The 21,724-nt window shown below is 35.2% G+C and overlaps 1 protein-coding gene across 2 annotated transcripts in view; it reads right to left on the bottom strand.

Annotated features, from left to right (window-relative positions):
* Nucleotides 1–3,100: 3,100 nt before the first annotated feature.
* LOC111064443 (ras GTPase-activating protein-binding protein 2) overlaps nucleotides 3,101–21,724 on the bottom strand; it is a 56,000-nt gene continuing 37,376 nt past the window's right edge. For both annotated transcript variants that reach the window (XM_039420330.1, XM_039420331.1), the window contains exons 7-11: nucleotides 18,021–18,121; nucleotides 14,896–15,094; nucleotides 10,876–10,994; nucleotides 8,374–8,523; nucleotides 3,101–5,747 (exon numbers count right to left, since the gene is read on the bottom strand). In XM_039420330.1, the coding sequence (XP_039276264.1) occupies nucleotides 5,436–5,747; nucleotides 8,374–8,523; nucleotides 10,876–10,994; nucleotides 14,896–15,094; nucleotides 18,021–18,121 (881 nt within the window). In that variant the 3' untranslated portion in view covers nucleotides 3,101–5,435. The remainder of the gene's footprint in view (nucleotides 5,748–8,373; nucleotides 8,524–10,875; nucleotides 10,995–14,895; nucleotides 15,095–18,020; nucleotides 18,122–21,724) is intronic.

The following is a 21,724-nucleotide window of genomic DNA, read 5'->3' as shown; positions in this document are numbered from 1 at the left end:
CAGTAAGAAGTGGAAAAAAATCTCTCAAAATCCTTGTTTTTATGGTCTATGATGCGAGAAACACGAAACTGGAATCAGATTTGCAAAATTCCTCACCGTTCAGTTGATATGCCATTTGAAAATTTGCAAATTCCATGTTTGCAGCTTCATAACTCACCCTGTATAGTATATAACTATTTGTATATAACTCCCCTGCTGGGGGAGCCAAATTTGGCTCCGACATTTCTCAGGTCAAGCTCTATCATTGGAGCAAATTTCATCCAAATCTGAGATACTCATTGTCCCAGTGTGTTTCATGATGGTTAGTCCATGGTTTCTATCGATTGTCTGTAAAAAATAAAAATCGCTCAAACTTTGTAATCTTATGGTCTTTGATGCGAGAAACACGAATCTGGAATCAGATTTGCAAAATTCCTTACCGTTCAGGAGATATGACCATTTGAAAATTAGAAAATTTTATGTTTGCAGCTTCATAACTCATCTTGTATAGTAGCTGGGGGTGCCAAATTTGGCTCAGGTCATGCTTCATCTATTGTGCAAATTTCAGCCAGTATAGTATAAATAGTATAAATCATGGAAATTTTAATTTCCCGCTCAAATAGTATAAATAATAAGAAATTTGAATTTCCCGCTCAAATAGTACAAATCATGAGAAATTTGAATTTCCCGCTAATCATGAGAATTTTGAATTTCCCGCTCAAATAGTATAAAAAATCATGAGAAACTTGAATTTCCCGCTAGTCATGAGAAATTTGAATTTCCCGCTAGTCATGAGAAATTTAAATTTCCCGCTTGTCATGAGAAATTTGAATTTCCCGCTAGTCATGAGAAATTAAATTCCCGCTTGTCATGAGAAATTTGAATTTCCCGCTCAAATAGTATAAAAAATCATGAGAAATTTGAATTTCCCGCTAGTCATGAGAAATTTGAATTTCCCGCTCAAATAGTAGCTCATTTGCATATTAGAAATGACCAGATTTCTACCAGGGCAACAGAAACATGCAAGAGGTACACAAACTAGATCAGTGTTGCGGGTTGCCTATGCTTGCATTGGAAGGCGTTGAAAAAAAAAACCTCTTGAAGTGTTCTGACTCCCTGGTACGGAATTAAAAACCAACTAAATACTACCAGGGCAACAGAAACATGCAAGAGGTACCGACTGATTTGAGCGGGAAATTCAAATTTCTCAGAATTTTTGTGACTACTGAGCTCATTTGTATTGGATGAGAATTAGAACAGCACAGCAGAAAAAAGCAACAGGTAACGGATTCATTTTTCATGAATCCAAAAATTGATTAAAATTGCTATAACTCTCAGCAATGAGAAACTCAGCAACAATATATCATCACATTGGCAAAATTCCTTACCGTTCATTAGATATGGTCGTTTCAAAATTTGCAAATTTCATGTTTTAAGCCGCATAACTCATCCTGTATAGTAGCTGAGAATGCCAAATTTGGCTCCATCATTAATTTCTCAGTTTAAGATTCATCTATGGTGCAAATTTCAGCCGAATCCGAGATACTTGTTGTTTGTCCATGGATTTTGTCATTGATTTGTGAAAAATAAAAATCGCTCAAACTTCGTGATCTAATGGTCTTTGATGCGAGAAACACGAATTTGGAATCAGATTTTCAAAATCCCTTACTGTTCAGAAGATATGAACATATGGAAATTTTATGTTCATAGCTTCATAACTCAATCTGTATAGTGGATAAGGGTGCCAAATTTGGCTCAGACATTTCTCAGGTCAAGCTTCATCTATTGTGCAAATTTCAGCCTAATCTGAAATACTTTTTGTTTCAGTGTTTTACGATGGTTGTTAGTCCATGGATTTTATAAATTTTTGTGGAAAATAAAAATTGCTTAAACTTCGTAATCTTAAGATCGTTGATGCGAGAAAAACGAATCTGGAATCAGATTTGCAAAATTCCCTACCGTTCAGGAGATATAACCATTTGAAAATTTCATGTTTGCAGCTTCATAACTCAATCTGTATAGTAACTAGGGGTGCCACATTTGGCTCTGACATCTCAGGTCAAGTTAGTCCATGGTTTCTATCAATTATTTGTGAAGAATAAAAATTGCTTAAACTTCGTAATCTTAAGATCGTTGATGCGAGAAAAACGAATCTGGAATCAGATTTGCAAAATTCCCTACCGTTCAGGAGATATAACCATTTGAAAATTTCATGTTTGCAGCTTCATAACTCAATCTGTATAGTAACTAGGGGTGCCACATTTGGCTCTGACATCTCAGGTCAAGTTAGTCCATGGTTTCTATCAATTATTTGTGAAGAATAAAAATTGCTTAAACTTCGTAATCTTATGGTCCTTGATGCGAGAAATACGAATCTGGAATCAATTTTGTGAAATTCCTTACCGTTCAGGAAATATGATCATTTGAAAATTAAATGTTTGCACCTTCATAACTCATTCTGTATGGAAGCCGGGAGTGCCAAATTTGGCTCTGACTCAGGTCAAGCTGAGTTTCTATGGTGCAAATTTCAGCCAAATCTGAGATACAGTTCTTTTTGTTTCAAAAATAAAAAATTTGCTCAGACATTTCTCTAACCTCTTGTCAAGTACCATCATTCCTAAGAGTTTGTGTAATTTCAATTTTCAACCATTTTTGCAAAAATCCATGGATTTCATGTAAAATGCAAATTTACCAGATTTGATTGTTATTCGGCTATGGATAGTGGTTGCTCTAACAAATGTCATGCAAAAATATGAGACGTTTCTCTACAATACAGGGTGAGTTATTCACTGAAACGTGCAAAATTTAGAGATCTAAATCATTCCCGTTTCTCCGGTATGCAATCCACAAGTTGACATGTTCTGATGCGAACAAACACAACCTACTCTCTCTTATTATATAGATGATTCCCTTTTCAATATTTTTAAATACTGTAAATCCCAGTTTCTAGGACACTCATTAAATCTAATAGATCAATAAGTCTATCAGTCCATTAGACTTAATAAATGTCCCAGAAACCAGGTCTTAATCAATTCTCTGAAGAAAATTCATATAAAAGTTGATTGAGAATGGAAAGCGTATATAAAAAGATGCACAAGGTATGAGAAAATGCACACAATAATTATATTTTGAACTGGTATTCGTTCATGTATGAAACTTTAATTATCAGTTTTTACATAATATTATTATAAATATTATGAATAATTTCACTCAAAACTGCACTTGTTTTTCGACTTCCGAATTATTAGATGAATATATTATCATCGTCGACTCTTCAAGAAAAACAAATAAAATTAATTGAACTAACATTAACTAAGTTAACTAAGAATGGATCACCACTAGTACAATAAGAATACTTGAACAGAAAGATTCGCAATACTTCTGGTATTGTTCTTTTATAGATAATCAATTCACGCCAGACTATTATGCTAAAGAAATAAAATTATAATTTGATCCAAATCAGAAAAATGTAATTTATTGGAAAAAAATTAGCACATTAACATGTTATCACAATATTCAAACACTAGAAGTTAGCAAAGAATTTTAGTCTTCAATTTTGTAGATCCTAAGCACTAATATTCCCACTTTAAATTCTGGCTCAATTGTCGATTGATAAAGCAGGAAAACGTTAAAGCCTCTAAGAAATGAGTATTTAACAGTATTAATGAAATAAATGTCTATATATTGAAGGCATCCCAGGTAAATGCCAGAAGTATGTAAGAGAAGAAACCATTAGCAAGCAATGCTCAACTTAAATTTAGGCCTGTTCCAAGTTTTAAAAAATTTGACAAATAGTTCAATAAATAATAATCAGGTACAATACATCAAAGTTATCAGAGACATAAACTAAACTGCTCGAATTTGTAACAAGTTCTTGAAAATGTGAAAGAGACTATTACAAGAATGCAAAGTGCATAGCGAGTTAATGTGAAAAATTAGTCAAAAAAATTGTCAACCAATGTAAAATGTTCATGCTGCAATTTTCCGGAATAGTGGAGAAAGATATTATGATAAAACCATTTTCAATAAGAAAATTCTAGACTTTGTCTATTTCTATATAGTGGAGATTGATCAGCAATGCCATTATAAGGCAGCCTTTGACTTCTAAAACAATAAACGATATACTATAAATGGCATTATTTTCGATTGAAAAATTTACGAAGGCAATACAGTTTGAAATGCTGCAAGTGGAAAATGAGCTCTAAGAAAGCTTTACCCATACGACGTTCAAGCTTATCTCAAATGTTCTCGTATTATAACTAAAATACATTGAAATAATCGTGTTTAAAGATTTGTTTAATCAACTATTGCTCTAAGAATAGTAGAGTTTTATGAAGCTTCGAGAATCTATGGGACATGAGCAAAATTCATCGACCAAGCTCTGCTCTGTAGAGTCTTATTTGCACAAGTAAATTTTGGAGATCGTTCGCTGTTTACAAAAGAATACGACAAGAACAAAACAAAAATAAAATATAAATATATACATACGAAAGAATCATCACCGCTATACAACACCATTCTACAGTTCTCCAGGTAAAACACAGTTCTAAGTGATATGTAATACACATGGAAGATTTTCAAGACGAAACCATAGAGAAACGATAGCATAACAAGATATCCCAAGGTATAGTGCAGTGCGTTCATGTTCCAAATTTCAAGTCGATTTCTTTGTCATCTCAAGCCGACTACGAAGCTCCAATCTACGAATAGACATATTATTATTTCACGTATAGTGAAAAAGTACTGTCGACTACTGTATATTGTCACTGTTTTGGCCAAGTGAGAGTGGAAGAACGGCACAGTAAGGCTAGCTACACACACATCGATTTCTGTTCGTCCGTCCTTATAAATCCTATTACATTAAACAGATAATGTTTGTCAAGTTCCATTTAATCTGATAGGACGGAAAACATCGTACGAACAATATCGATGTGTATGTGTGGGGGGCTTAAGGCTAGCTACACACCCTTCGTTTTTGTTCGTACAATTTTTTGGCCGTCCTTATGAATTCTACCAGATTGACAAACATCATCTGTTTAATCCAATAGAATTTATAATGACAAGAGATCGATGCGTATGTAATTGGCTAAAGAGAGACTACAAGATTCACGACTATTGGCTTGATTTAACATTGAAAATTGCAACACAAATGCCCTACACCATGGAATATCTGTTGTATGTTGTCTCTATGACGAAACTCAAGTCACCAGTCGAAGCGAATATCAAACACAATACATTAATAATAATAGTCCACTGTTATTGTTGTTGTTGTAGTTTTATAAGAGAACCGTGTTGAAGCAAAATCTGACATCACAGACGGATAAGTTTGAAATTTATAATACCTAATTAACAGATATGCCAAAATAAGGTTCTCTTTAGTAGTGAAGCATCAGCATGGAGGGGATTAAGTCACTCGGAGCTTCAGAAAACCCTTTTTCACATGATACAACATTTTGCTAGCGATTGTTGGGGGCTCTGTTATTGTATCCACCGCCCCCGGGTCCGTTAGGCCTGATGGGTCCACCGCCACCACCGCCTCTCATGTAGTTGTGTCCGCCCCTGTTGGGCACGTAGCTCCTGTTGCCGCCTCCGCGCATTCCACCGCCTCCAGGCATTCCGCCGCCGCCTCGTGGCCCTCGGCCACCGCCTCCAATGTCGCCGCCACCCGAGCTCATGCGTGGCTCCATCGGTGGCCCCCCGCCGCCCCCGCGGCTGTTCCTCGCTCGCTTCTCCTCCACGTTCAACTTCAAGCCATCAAAGTAGAATGGCTGCAACAAACATTCACAATATTATCACAATATATTGGAACCGTTTTGAGCGTAAGTTAGCCTCTTGTACTTTTCTGTAAGTTGTATAATTCTGAATGATTAAATAAATAAATAAATATTATCATATAATATGTATATTCATATAATCAAGTATGAATCTTCACAATTCAAATAATCAATCACAATTTGGACCGATTTTATGTCTTAAATGGTTCAAGGTTTACAAATACATGACATGACACGATCCCGTGATGCATTGCAAGATCGCCATTTTGTGGGATTCTAGTTCACCAATTTACAAATTTATCAGCTGTTATCTATTAGAGCAATTTCTGTATATCTGTTTATATTTTTATATCTGGTTATTTATTTATGTTCAACGGATCTCGAAAACGGCTCTAACGATTTTCACGAAATTTGTAACATAGGTTTATGCAAACCTACCTAGGTAGGTTTATGTAAAAATTTGATTGCACAAGGTCTAATCCTTGGGAAAACTCGCTGAACGACATTAAAAGGATCATCCTTGGCTGAAACAGCTGTGGATAGTAAAAAAGTGAGAGAGCGAGTGAGTATGTGAAAAATCAAAATATTGCATCCCGCAAATTCAAAAGCTGACGTATAGCCAGTTGTAAAATATAAACACGATCATTTTAGAGAATTCTGTTCTGCTTATCAATAAATACTAATAACGAGCGAAGCTCGGTGCCCCGATATTTATAGATTTTACACCATGATGTGTTATTTGTATTTTTTTCAGGGGATATTGCTTGGCTTTGAAATGTAAAATAAATTCTTCGACAGAATAATAAAATAATAATAGATTCCAACTATGAATTAAATTGATGATTTTTGATTTAATTGATTGTTAATATTACATGAATAAACCTGTATAAGCTACCGTCTATAGAAGGCATTGGCAAGACAGAAGATCGGCAACGTTGTTCTGCTATCTTTCTCCACTGCCATTATAATGTGGACCTCACTCTAGTAGTATTTCATGTGACGACGATCCTCAAGGCCAATGATACACAAGGCGTTTGTTTTTCAGACGAGTCGGCACGGCAGGAGAGGAAGCTCTCCGATTGGCTGATTCTCGATACGCCCAACCAATCAGCTTCCTCCTCAGCTGATTGGTTTAGGCGTATCGAGAATCAGCCAATCGGAGAGCTTCCTCTCTTGTCATGACGACTCGTCTGAAAAACGCCCTGTGTGTCCGTGGCTTTACAGATCGCAGGCATAAAAATTACACTTTATATTAGAACTAGATTATATTTAGAACTCAAGAGAGTTCGTTCATATTATTCAATGAAACCATTTCCAATGTTAATCCAGAATCTTTTGGTACAAAGCAGATATACAAAAAATATGCGATAAAACCAGGGTGACGAAATAGTTATTTGTATAGGCCTATCTAGAGTGAAAAGTACGACTTTTTCTCCCTATGGGAGAAAAAGCCCGAGGCGAAGCCGAGGGCAACAATTTTCCTGAGGGAGAAAAAGTATTTTTCGCTCGTGATGCACACAACATTTTTCTCCATATACATTTTTTTATAGAAACTGCAAATAAAATCATTTTAATAACTTACGTATTGGTGACAATGTTTCCTAACAACATAACCTAAAATCTAAAACCTAAAAACCGGTCGTCTGATTGGCACTGCCAATTGCGCTATCGGCAAAAGTTGTAACAATTATATCAGCTGGGCGGCTACCAAAAATGGCTGACTCCAGATCACGCGGTTCAGATTTGAATCGCAGATCAAAAATATTTGTTGGCTGGTATTTTGAATAGAATAAAATATTTTGAAAATTGTATAAATTTTTATCGTCTACTAATATTAAGAATATAATATCATACAAACATATATTTCATGAGTTAATCAAATTTCTGGTTGTGGTGTTGAATTCAGTTGACTCAATGACAGACACCTCTATTATGCTTTCTCATCTGAGCTTAGACCTTCTAACCTATTACAATGTAAGTTTTTAAAATAGAGATGCTTCCCATGTTATTTAAATGGAATCACTTTTCCTCCCTAGGGAGTTTTTCTGTTTTTTAGTACCGAGAGCGAAAAAGTGACACTTTGGTATTATGTTTCAGGGAGTAAAGTAAGTACTTTATACAGTAGGTGGAGGAAAAAATAATGCTAGTTAGGTTCACGTTATAATGGCAGTGAAGAAAGATATGAGAACAGTGTTGACAATTCTCTACCCTATCACTGCCTTCTATAGAAGTTTGTATGGTGAAATATTAACTGCTCATTCTTGTTTGAAATAATCAATTATATTTTATTAGTAAGAACAAATACTTAACAATGATTATATTTTTACTTTCCTTGCCTTGTTGCTATAAAGTATTGCTTTCCGAAAAAAATTAAAGTACCCCAATTTCTAAATGTCTAGATACGTTTCAAGATCCTTTGAGTCCAAAAACATGATTTTTATAATTATGATAACATTTGTTAGTTAATTATATTTCTAATGTTAAAAACGATCTGACAACGTTGTACAGCTAGAAAAGGATAGCACACTCTGCTTTGTCGAATGATAGACAAGGATAGCAACACCGATGTTAATCAAATACTGCCATTATAACGTGGACCACACTATAGCTGAAAACTCACCTTTTTATCCAAGGTGTCAATGACAGCTCTTTGGTCTTCGAAGACAATGAACCCGTAGTTAGGCTTATTGATCATATGATTTTGACCCTTGATTGTGCCCTTTGACATAATCTTCAAATCCAAAATAGTTCCAAATTTGCTGAACATTTCCTGAAACAAATCAACATACATTACACAAAATTCATAAATGGTAATTCAACTGCGATTTACCATTTTCATGCCATTCAAAATGGGATCATAATTTCATCTATACTATAATAAAGGAAAGAACTGACTTATACAAGTACAGGATAGGAAAATTATGTTTGACGCATCATCACGTCTGAACTGATAACTTGAAATTTTGCATATAGATTCTTAACTAGTAGTTCTGTGAACAGCAGTATTCTCATCCACAAGTAGCTGATTGAAACTATAGACCTCATGGAAATACAGCAATAGACTGGCTTCTCCACACATCTATGTAATCACTTGTCAGCTGATTTATGATGAATAATTCTAGTCTTATTTTTACTCTAATACTGAAGTATGAAGGAGGCTCCTTTTTCTTTTCATATTATCCTTGAAATGCGAAATTTCCAAAAACCTTGTATATACGTCGACGCGCAATTGGAAAAGGAGCATACCTGTCAATTTTCATTAAAATCTATTACCGCGTTTCGCCGTAAAATGCGCAACATATAAACATTCAAACATTAAGAGAAATGCCAAACCGTCGACTTGAATCTTAGACCTCACTTCGCTCGGTCAATTAATCGAGGATGATTATAGGCCTATTTTCAATTCTTCAAGATTTCATCATGTCAAGTTTTAAAATAGACCCTAGTGGAGCACGGGTTACCTGCTGGTCAACCATAAATTATTGAATTAATAATTGGCTTAAATGGTATATTCAGGCGAGGTGGGTGGGTCCTTCCCACAAGGACCAACAAATTTATTTTCCTACAGTTACGTTGAAAAGTGGCCATTGCTGCACTGATTACAGAACGCAAAGAATCACGTTTCCGCTCTAGTGCGGCAAAAATTTTTCCTATACTCCAGATTTGCAACATGGCAACGCAAAATACTTAGTAAGTTATATGGAGCAACAGTGCAGCAAAATCAAAATGAAGTTGGTAACAGTGACTGCTGTGGCTGCTATAGTGAGCAGAGGTGCAACGAAGCACAACGAGCACCTTGTTAAGTAGATATTATAATGGAGGACAGCGACAGCACAGTGCCACCACAGCACACACCACACAGCTGCCCCCCGCCATTCAAACACTACTACTACATTCAATTTGACAATAAATTAAGGTTTTTATTTTCATATTCAATGGTAACTGTAGGAAAAATTTAATGTGAAATACGTGCGCAAAGTTCCTCTGCTGCACTCAACAAACCATTCCGCCCTCGCCTACGGCTCGGGCGTTAACGTTTCTTTCGGTGCAGCAAACTGTCACTTTGCGCACTAGTTGCACAAATAACTATTTTCTTACAGTTACCTTGAAAAGTGGCCATTCCTGCACTGATTACAGAACGAAAAGAATCACTTTTCCGCTCTAGTGCGGGAAACATTTTTTCCTACAGATACCTTGAAAAGTGACCATTCCTGCACTGATTACAGAACGAAAAGAATCACTTTTCCGCTCTAGTGCGGGAAACATTTTTTCCTATAGATACCTTGAAAAGTGACCATTTCTGCACTGATTGCAGGCCGTAAAGAATCACTTTTCCGCTCTAGTGTGCAAAGTATTACTTTGCGTAAAATGTTATACCTCTATGTTTTTTCTGAACGATGCGACAACGATTTTAAGAAGGCAGTGTCAAGCGTTTGAGCGTGGTTTCTAGGTTACATAGGCACTCTACTCCTACACATGGTATTTAGGCCTGCACGTTTGCAGTGAATAATAATAATTGTTGTAAATCGGAGTGTTTGCAAAAAATACATGATGAAATTGAGTCAAAAATACATGAAAATTGGTTACTCAACATTTGGGACTGTTCTCGGTTACAAAAGTTATTCTGACATTGGTGGACCCACTCCATTTCAGTTCCTGAAAACCCATTTTGATAGTGCTATTTTGTTTGAAAAAGTAGGAACCCTTAAATTAGGTTAAAATGTTTGCTTTTTTCTTTAAAATTTTCTTTTCTATTAAAAGTTTATTCCATATCAATAAATAAGAATGAAAAATCTTATTTGTGATCTACTTCATTTGGAACATTTCCTAAAAAAATCACTTTGATGGAAGAAGGGCCTCTGTTTGTAATGTTTTTTATCCAATATTAAACAATGTAGGAAGTGATTCTGAGTTATTGTAGCACAATTACTAGACAAATTAAACTTTGAATTTCCATCTAACTGGAATACTAACTGATACACAAGATAATAGTTTCCTATAAATTACTTTGAAATCTTTGACAGCGTTTTTCTCAAAACATGGTTTTTGCACATGGGCCCTTCTTCCATCAAACTCCTCAATTTTAAAAGACCAAAAATTCAAACTTTATTCAACAACTTACCCTAAGATCGTCCTCTGTTGCAGCAGGTGGCAGATTGCCGAGGAAGAGTTGATTGGTATCGGGATGCATGTACGAGTTTGAGCCTGAACGTCTCTTCTCAAAGTCACCACCAAAATTGCCTAAAATTAATAGAAAATATGTATGAGAACCAGAATCAACAAAACTAGTAAAAACTAATGAGCCTCTGTGCTAAAGAACTTACTTAAAGATGCTTAAAGATAAACCAAACACAATGCTTTAAAATGATTGGGGAAGTACTAACAGACATAGCCCAAAACTGTTTCTTTCCCGAATTTTGATTTATACACTATAAATAGTCCAGAAAGTAGGTAGGTTATGTCCCATACACTTGAATTCAGGTTGAAACATTTGAAAACAAAAAGTTAATAATTTTGAATATATACAAACCAAATAGAATAACAAAATAACACTCACTAATCACTTGAAATTGTCAAATAATGATCAACTTTGAAAACTATGATATACTCTAGTTTAGGAGGATAATCATGTCATGCCAACAAATCAGATTATGTTGATCAAATCGATTAAATTGTCTAGCTAGATAAAATTTCTCGCTGATTGATTATGATTACACAGCTGGAAATAATTCTGTCTCTCTCCCACACAGACACACGCATCTTCTGTTATCGAGAGACGACGAAATTATCATCTGTTTTCCAAGAATGAATTATCCTTTTAATGTCGTTCAGCGAGTTTTCCAAAGAATGAGACCTAGTGCGATCGAATCTTTATATCATAAACCTACTATGTTCCAAATTTCGTGAAAATCGTTAGAGCCGTTTTCGAGATCCGTAAAACATAAATAACCAGATATATAAATACAGAAATTTCTCGCTTGATATAATAGGATTACATAAGCACACAGTTGAACGTCAAGTTAAAAATACAGTTCACTGAAATTATGGGCAATAATCTACCATATTAGTCCAGTCAAGGAAGGGTTATAGAGGGAAAAGTTTGGAAGACAATTTTTATCCTCGCAGTTCTGTTTAGGGCAGTAAGGAGGTGAATATATCAAAAGTCCCCACCACTACCTCCTGTGCCGAGGGGGTGAGGGTGGTTCAAAAGTACCATTTTTTGGATTCTCGCGTATAACTCGAAAACTTTGCACCTTACGGACATAACTGTTACAAAATTATAGCTCACATAATTTTTTCTACAATATTTATTTCAAAACATAATATTTATTTCAAACGTTTTTCGAGTAGGTATCATTAACATAGTTATTTTACAAGCGAACTGGCCGATATAAAATACAGCACTGTATTTATTTTATTAAAAGGTACCTTGTAGGACCATTATTCTGTGTAATAGAGCGTTGTGCGATATATATATAATATATCTTCTATACTTTTCGAGATATCCACTTTTGAAGGTGTGACACGTTTGAAAAAATCTGGTGTGGCGCTCTCACACAACTTTCCTTGCCGTTATGAAAATTGATCACCTGACGCTAGTGTTCACGCGCATTTCAAGTTACTATTCACAGATCTAAGCCAGCTGGTGACAGGACGATAACGCTGGAGACACACGAGGTCTGCTATCTCTTTATAGTGGATGATTTAATAGAATCAACAGTTGCCAACAGTTTGCAATTGAATAATCACATTTTCTCGAATTTCAAGCTTATTTTCAATTTTAGGAGAAAATGTTACTAAACATCAATTGTAGAGATTTTCATGCTTGATCTTCTCCACTTGAATTTTTTTGTTTAAATTGTATCTGAAGCCTGATAATTGGGAATCTAAAATCAAACTTTGCATAAATGGGGCGAAGCTCCTGAAATTTTTACAGATATGGGACTAGTGACAGTTGATAGAGCTTATCAATGACTATTCTAGGTATAAATTTGATCAAAATCGTTGGAGCCGTTTTCGAAAAAATCGCGAAAGACCCTGTTTTGACAACATTTTCGCTATTTTAGCCGCCATCTTGAATTGCATTTGATCGAAATTGTTCGTGTCGGATCCTTATAATGTAAGGACCTCAAGTTCCAAATTTCAAGTCATTTCGTTAATTGGGATATGAAAAATTGTGTACACAGACGCACATACACTCATACACACACACACACACACACACACATACAGACCAATATCCAAAAAAGTGGTTTTTGGGTATTGGTCTGTATGTGTGTGTATATGAGCGTATGTGCGTCTGTGTGTACACGATATCTCATCACCCAATTAACGGAATGACTTGGAATTTGGAACTAAAGGTCCTTATAATATAAGGATCCGACACGAACAATTTCGATCAAATGCAATTCAAGATGGCGGCTAAAATGTTGTAAAAAAAAACAGGGGTTTTCGCGATTTTCTCGAAAACGGCTCCAACGATTTTTATCAAATTTATACCTAGAATAGTTATTGATAAGCTCTATCAACTGCCACAAGTCTCATATCTGTAAAAATTTCAGGAGCTCCGGTCCATCTATGCAAAGTTTGATTTTAGTTTCTCAATTATTAGGCTTCAGATACAATTTAAACAAAAAAGTAGAAAAGATTGAGCATGAAAATCTCTACAATTAATGTTCAGTAACATTTTCACCTAAAATTGAAAATAAGCTCGAAATTCGAGAAAATGTGATTATTCAATTGCAGGGGACCTTGAAACGTATAGAAATTTGGATATTGGGGTACCTTAATTTTTTTCGGAAAGCAATACTTTCCTTGCCTATGGTAATAGGGCAAGGAAAGTAAAAAAAACACACGTTCGGCTCCAATTGTTTGCTATTTTTGCTCTTATAACTTTTCAAAAGACGATGGAAAAACTCCATGCTGATTATGAGCTAATAGAGCATTAAATTCTCTTCAATTTGATGTATAAATCCCCTACGACAGTGAGTGTCATTAGGACAGCACATGTTTATTGGCCGAGCGTAGTGAGGTCTAAGATTCAAGTCCACGGTTTGGCATTTCTCTTAATGTTTAAATGTTTGAATTTTTAAATGTTGCGCATTTACAGCGAAACGCGGTAATAGATTTTCATGAAATTTGACAGGTATGTTCCTTTTTTAATTGCGCGTCGACGTATATACAAGGTTTTTGGAAATTTTGCATTTCAAGGATTTTTTTTTATTTTATTTTATTTATTTATTTTATTTTATTTATTTATTCCTTGAAAAAGCATTACAATAATTCACAATTTAGAAATATAACAACAAAATGAATCAATAGGAAATACAAATAAACATAAGGAACTACTTCCCCAAAAGAGCAAGCTCGAGCTTGGGGAAGGAGCAGCCGTACTTTGACTACTTACTTATTATTAATTAACATTACAGTATATACATTAACAACTAAAATCAAATCCTTTCAATAAACAAGATAAATCAGTGATGCTATAATAGATCAATATATTTACATACAATATGTGTTAGAATGCAACAAAATTTGTAAATTATAATAATGACCTGATATTGCCTAGCCCAGTGTATAACATGACATAAGATGGGGTACAAAATGAAATATATTCAATTGGAATAATTACTATACTAATGTAATCCAGAAATTCTCGGCACTATCCCAGCCATGAGAGCTAACCAGATACTTTTTCAAATGTAGTCCAAAGTTTTTTTGGGCGAGTAAACCTCTCAAATTACTTGGAAGAATATTAAAAAATAATGGAGATAAATATATGAAGCTACGCTGACCAGCAGTAGTCAATAATCTAGGAACAGTAACCAGACCTGACTCCTCCCGTCTTGTAATAGCACAATCCGTTCTATTAATGAAATGAAAAAGTGATAGCTTTTAAAGGATAATATAAAAAGAAAAAGGAGCCTCCTTTATACGCCAATATTAGAGTAAAAATCAGACTATGGAATTATTAATCATAAATCAGCTGACAAGTGATTACACAAATGTGTGGAGAAGCTAGTCTATTGCTGTATTTCCATAAGGTCTAGTTTCAAACAGGTAAGATTGTGGATGAGAATACTGCGTGAGGTCTACTGTTCACAGAACTACTAGTAACATGTGCTGGAATTGGACTGACCCGTGTCATCGTTGTGAGTAGGCCGTGGAGGCTGTGAGTTGCGCTCCCTGTCACCAAGTCCCGGACCCCTGCCGCCTCCAATGCCCCTGATGGCCGAGCCGCCCCTGCCACGGGGTGCACCGCCACCCCCCATCGGCCCCCGGCCGCCCCCCGACATCGACTCGCTCACGTTACGACTCTCCATGCGAATGCTGGGTGGCTGAAGCATACACACAACACATATCATTGTACAATAAATAAATTAACACTTTCAACGCATTGTTCAAAAGTCTGCGTGAACTCAATGAACAACATGTTCATTCTAACCAGGAATGACCTTCATCTAAAACCCTGTTTTAGTTTGAAATGAAGTTTTCCTCCACCTACTGTCAAAAGTACTTACTTTACTCCCTGAAACATGATACTAAAGTGTCACTTTTTCGCTCTCGGTACTCAAAAACAGAAAAACTCCCTAGGGAGTAAAAGTGACTCTATTTAAATAACATGGGAAGCATCTCTATTTTAAAAACGTACATTTGGAATAGGTCAGAAGGTCTAAGCTCAGATGAGGAAGCATATAGAGTAGTCATTAAACCAACTAAATTCAATACCTCAACCAGACATTTGATCGATATATAAAATTTATGTTTGTATGCTGAAATTATTATTACAAACTTCATATCACTATACTAGAAAAAAATTATATATTTTTTCTTTTAATCCATGTTATTCAAAATACCAGCCAACGAATATTACTTATTAACTAATCAAATTTTAAACGGGAACTTCATCATAGCTGTAGTTGTGGCTGTCATTGTTGTACAACTTTAGCCGACAAATAGTGCTGTCGGAGGATAACTGTGATTACAAGCCAGCTGTTTCTGTTTACTTTTTAGATTATGTTGTAACACATTGTTTGGTCACATACGTTTTTAAAAATTATTTTATTTGCAGTTTTTATAAAAATTAGGTGGAGGAAAAATGTTGTGTATATCACGAGTGAAAAATGTTTTTTCTCCCTCAGGAAAATTGTTGCCCTCGGCTTCGCCTCGGGCTTCAAACTTTTCCCTCAGGGAGAAAAAACAGCACTTTTCACTCTAGATATACAAATAACTATTAGTTCAAACTGACTTTGCAAACGGCGCAGAGTTGAATCTTTCCATATAACTTATATATTTTCTTGACTCTTAGTGCACATGTATAAGGCTAGTTTCACACACATTCGGTTCGGTTCAGTTTGCTTTCTGTTCGTTTTCGGCAAATTCCGATAAGTGTGAAACGGTGATTTGGTTTCGAATAGCGACCGCATAGCACCGAACGCCCCCTCGACACAAATAGGTTTTATCATATTCAAATTCGTTGCTAGAAAACAGAAAACAAAAACTAAGAGTTTCACACACGCTCGGTTTTTTGTTTTTTATTTTAACCTGATATCGTGATTATTTTTCAAAATCTTCTATGTCAAAATCATATGGACAATTCATTTTTTAGCTCACTGGAGGATTTTTTTTCAATGGATAGTTTGCTAAAAAATATGAAGATAAATTAAAACTGAGGGAGTATTATTTTATTTTCCATGAAAATTTACATGATTTCATTAATGGAGAGAAGAGATGAAGGTTATGTACCATGTCTCAAAACAAGAAACAAATTTTCAATATAAAAAAATAATCACTCTGAACGTCCAAAATTAACATAATCAAAAAGAAACTATACAAAAGAGTTCACAATTTTGAATGAAATTGAAAATATTTTGTAGTTCAAGAAATCACATCTTACTATTTGAACATAACAGCTTCTCTTTGTCTCAGATACAGAGTAACGGCCAGCAACCGTCACAGTTATCACATAGTTATTCAAAAGTATTCTTTGATTATGTATAGTGAGGTCCACGTTATAATGGCAGGGTGTGATTTGCAATGTTGTTGCTATCCTTGTGTATCATTCAACAAAGCAGATGGCGCTATCTCTTTCAAGCATTGGAAGGTTGCCACATCGATTATCAACAATAAGGAAGTTCAACTAATTGACAAAATAGGGTTAAGGGTTAGGTTTTATTTAGGTTATACAGTATTTAATAATGTTTCATAAGGATAGGTTAGGTTTTTGCTTTGAAATTGCAATATGCTAGAAGCGGCTAGGGTCCAGGTAGAGTTATTTTTTTTGTTGTTTCAAAGGTGAAAGGATAGGTTAGGGGGTTAGGAGTTTGCTTTGAAATCCAAAGTATTGAATGTGAAAGGGTTAGGGGTTAGGTTTTTTAAGTTATATTTGATAATGTATCATAAGGCTAGGTTAGGTTTTGCTTTAAAATTGCAATATGCTAGAAAGGATTATGGTTTTTGATATTTCAAAGGTGAAAAGATAGGTTAGGGGGTTAGGATTTTGCTTTGAAATTGCAATATGCTGGAAGGGATTACAGGTTTTTACCAAGATTCATGTTTATTAATGATTTAAATATAAAAGGGGAGGTTTGGGGGTTAGGTTTTTGCTTTGAAATGACAATATGCAGACTTAGTTGTAGTGTTTTTAACATTAGTTAAATAACAACCGTTATATTTTATTAATTATATTATTGAAGAGTACTCTTCCTTTTATTGAATGAAATGATGATAATATATTGATTGTTATATCGAATTTAATGATAAATCATCATTGGATAATAATATCATCGTCAAAGTGGAATGACGGCTCCAGTTACGGTGCTCGGTAACCATCATCACAAAGAACGTTACATTCAAAGAACTGACTGAATGGAACGGGAAAAACCCGTTACTAACGCATGCGCGATACGGTGCTGTCTGAGACAGAGAGTGGTTTGTTTTGAACACCAGCAGTTATATTTTAATACCAGCATGAATATCGTGAAAATCCAAACACAGCTGTGTCTGAGAAGAAAATACTGAATTAGAGCCGTACGAATTAGAACTTATTATGTATGAAACCTTTTATGTATGAAACCTTTTATGTATGATTGTGTTTTCGGTAACGAACCGAAGGTGTGTGAAGCTAGCCTTAAAAGGCTTGACTGAGAATAAATTACAGTATATCCTATTCCACCCATCTCAACACCATGAAGCCGAGTGAATATTTCTGTTTATAAATTTAATTTCTGTTAAATTATAGTTGAAAATAGTTGGAGTAATTACCGGTGATGATGGCTTGGGTGGTGCCTGGGGACTGGTGTTCAATCCTGATGTGCCAGACTTCACTAGGGTGGCGTATGTCTTCGGCTCGTTAGACTGAGGTGCTGCAAACAAATGTCCAACATCAGTTTATTTATTTATTTATTTATTTATACGCAAATACAATTCAGGTAAAAACAACAGGCATTTGCCCAAAACTGCTTCAAACCTTAATTTGGAATACACAGTCTAAAGGTTATGCTACTTACGTAACTTAAATGATAATTCGTACACAATTTTGAGTCCAAAAAATGTATCTACTACAATTTTGAATTTATCAGATTGATCAATTTCCAAATACAATTCCAAACAAAACTCTTGCATCACAATTATTGCAAAAAATATTGAAATTTTCACTCGAATCCACAAACTCATGTAAACATCAAAACAGTTGCAACTTATTCAAATATTATAAAGTACATTCAACGACACATCCGCAATCTTCATTACTATACAATAGATTACAATAATCTCAACACAAAAACCATTATTTTTTTTATCGATTATGTTTCATCACATGAAATCATATATTGGGAATACTCCCATTTGATAGTTGATTAGTCGAATAATTACATTACAATTGCATTTAAAAGCACATACGCATTTCATAATTGAAAATTCAATAATAAAGTAATAAATAAACAGAACCCAATGTGTAGAAAAAATATAAAAATTATATATGACAGATTGTAGCCGGGTAGCCGTCTAGTTGTGACCCCGACTACTTGACACCCGGTCATTTTGGCCATTGGCGACTACTTGTACCCTCGTAAAAATATACCATTGCCGTCAAGTTGTCCCCCCCGACTTCTTGACACCTACTGGACCAAAGGTGCCAACTAGTCATGACCGTAAACGACAACTTGACACCTCGCACCCTAGTGACAGGATGTTCCCCCGACTAGTTGTCACCTCTTCAGAATTGATTGATTGAGTACTTTATTTATGTAGATTACAATATATACTGGCTTATACACTTATATACAATAGCTTACAATACAGCAAAATTATAGATGAATTTACATAATATAGACTAAGAAAATAATTATTGAACTGTATATGATATGAAAAAGCAATTTGTAATATAATAACTATAGATAATAATTATACTGTTATGCATCCACATAAATTGGCGGAGCTTTGGACATATCAATGTCCATTCTTCGGAAAGAATATTAAAAATATCCTCCCCACTAACTCTCTACCAAAAAGAAGGAGAACTCTCCACAGAAAGGAGACAACTAGACGGGTATGGCTCACGTCTACTTGTCCCCTAAAAACCGGCTTAAAAAGGGGACAAGTAGTCGCGGTGGCACCTAGTCGCGTACCCGTGTTGCCTACATTGTCTATCATAATTCTAACTCAAGTCCTAAAATAGTCTACGACCAGCCACGGTCGAGGTAGAATGAAAACCGAGTTAGCAGTTATCTATTGGATATTGGTTCGCTCGTCCCAGCCGGCCGGCTCATGCTACAGTTCCGAAACTGCATCGAGTTATTAGTTAATAGTATATGTGCGATCATAAAGTGATTCATTTAATTTTCGTTAGGCAGTTTTCTGTGGTGACTTATTCTATAGGTTATTTATATTCTATACCACTATGTCCAAGTGCAAAGCGTGTAATGTCCCAGATTTAAAAGACATGATACAATGTTATGCTTGCGCGAATAATTTTCATGCAATCTGTACGCGAATAGGTGATCCGGATACTATGGATAAAATGAGTGCTGCTAACAAAAATTCCTGGAAATGCGATGTCTGTGTTCAAAATAAAAACAAAATAGTCGCCGATACTGAAAGCAAAAACACTTCGATACAGAAAGCAATTGGTGAACTAAGATCGGAATTAAAAAGATACATAGCTACAGTTGCTTCAGATCTGGTTCTCAAATTTGATAATCTTTCAAAGCCGTTTGAGGAGGCGTCGCGGGGGGGGGGGGGGGTCTATGACGAACTAAAAGCGGAATTTGTGAATCACAAAAATGAAAACGAAAACTTGAAATGTGCCGTGAAAAAACTAGAACTGCAAGTGAGTGACCTGCAACAATATAGCCGAAAAAGTAACGTTGAAATCCTATACTATTAAACGAGCAACTTCTGTTTACATGTTTATATGTTTGCATTTCACCGGATCTCGAAAACGGCTCTAAATTCAGAAAATAGTAGGTTTATAACATAGAGATTCGATTGCACTAGGTCTCATCCCTAAGGAAACTCGCTGAAGGACATTAAAAGGATATTTATTATTCATCCTTGGAAAAGCAGATGATAATAATTATTTCGTCGTCTGTTGGTGATGGAAGTGGGTGAGCGAGTTTATGTGTGTGGGAGGGACTATGTCAATATTATGACTCAACTGTTGAACTTTTTTTTGTAATCATTCAATCAGGTACTTAGTGCCGGTTGCAAAAAAGCCGGGTTATTTTCAATCCTGATTAATTCCAGTAGATCCATCTTTTTGAAATGGTCTTCTCTGATTTGGTTCACGTGAAGTTAATCAGGATTAAAATTTAAACGGATTTTGTGCAACTGGGCCTTTGAAGGAAATTTTTGCATTCTTCTGGGTATTAACATAGAGAAACAATAGCATAAGTGGATATCCCATGGTATAGGGCGTTTATGTCGCAACTTTTACTGTTATCCCAAGCCAATAGTTCACGTAGTTCTTTCCTATGCAGCTGTGTGATGCTGGTAGTCTCTCAAATTGTGCCGTTCATACACTATCACCCCAACAAAAGAGTAAAAATTGACAATAATCGACAGTAATCGGCTTGAGATAACAGTAAAAGTTGCGACATAATTCCTATACCATGGATATCTACTTACACTATTGTTTCTCTATGGTATTAATCTCAATTACTGTGATTAGATAGAACATTTCTGTATGAATGTTATTATAATTTCTTTTTCCTCCACCTACTGTCAAAAGTACTTACTTTACTCCCTCAAACGTGATACTAAAGTGTCACTTTTTCGCTCTCGGTACTAAAAAACAGAAAAACTCCCTAGGGAGTAAAAGTGACTCCATTTAAATAACATGGGAAGCATCTCTATTTTAAAAACGTACATTTGGAATAGGTCAGAAGGTCTAAGCTCAGATGAGGAAGCATATAGAGTAGTAATTAAACCAACTAAATTCAATACCTCAACCAGACATTTGATCGATATATAAAATTTATGTTTGTATGCTGAAATTATTATTACAAACTTCATATCACTATACTAAAAAAAAATTATATATTTTTTTCTTTTATTCCATGTTATTCAAAATATCAGCCAACGAATATTACTAATCAAATTTGAAACGGGAACTTCATCATAGCTGTAGTTTTGGCTGTCATTGTTGTTACAACTTTAGCCGACAGATAGTGCTGTCGGAGGAGAACTGTGATTACAAGCCAGCTGTTTCTGTTTACTTTTTAGATTATGTTGTAACACATTGTTTGGTCACATACGTTTTTAAAAATTATTTTATTAGCAGTTTTTATAAAAATGTAGGTGGAGGAAAAATGTTGTGTATATCACACGAGTGAAAAATGTTTTTTCTCCCTCAGGAAAATTGTTGCCCTCGGCTTCGCCTCGGGCTTCAAATTTTCCCTCAGGGAGAAAAAACAGCACTTTTCACTCTAGATATACAAATAACTATTTTCGTAATAATTTTCGTATTC

This window comes from Nilaparvata lugens, chromosome 2, assembly GCF_014356525.2.
Source record: "Nilaparvata lugens isolate BPH chromosome 2, ASM1435652v1, whole genome shotgun sequence".
Taxonomy (NCBI): Eukaryota; Metazoa; Arthropoda; class Insecta; order Hemiptera; family Delphacidae; genus Nilaparvata; species Nilaparvata lugens.
Note: the sequence above shows the minus strand (reverse complement) of the source record. Positions and strands in the feature narration are given on the sequence as shown.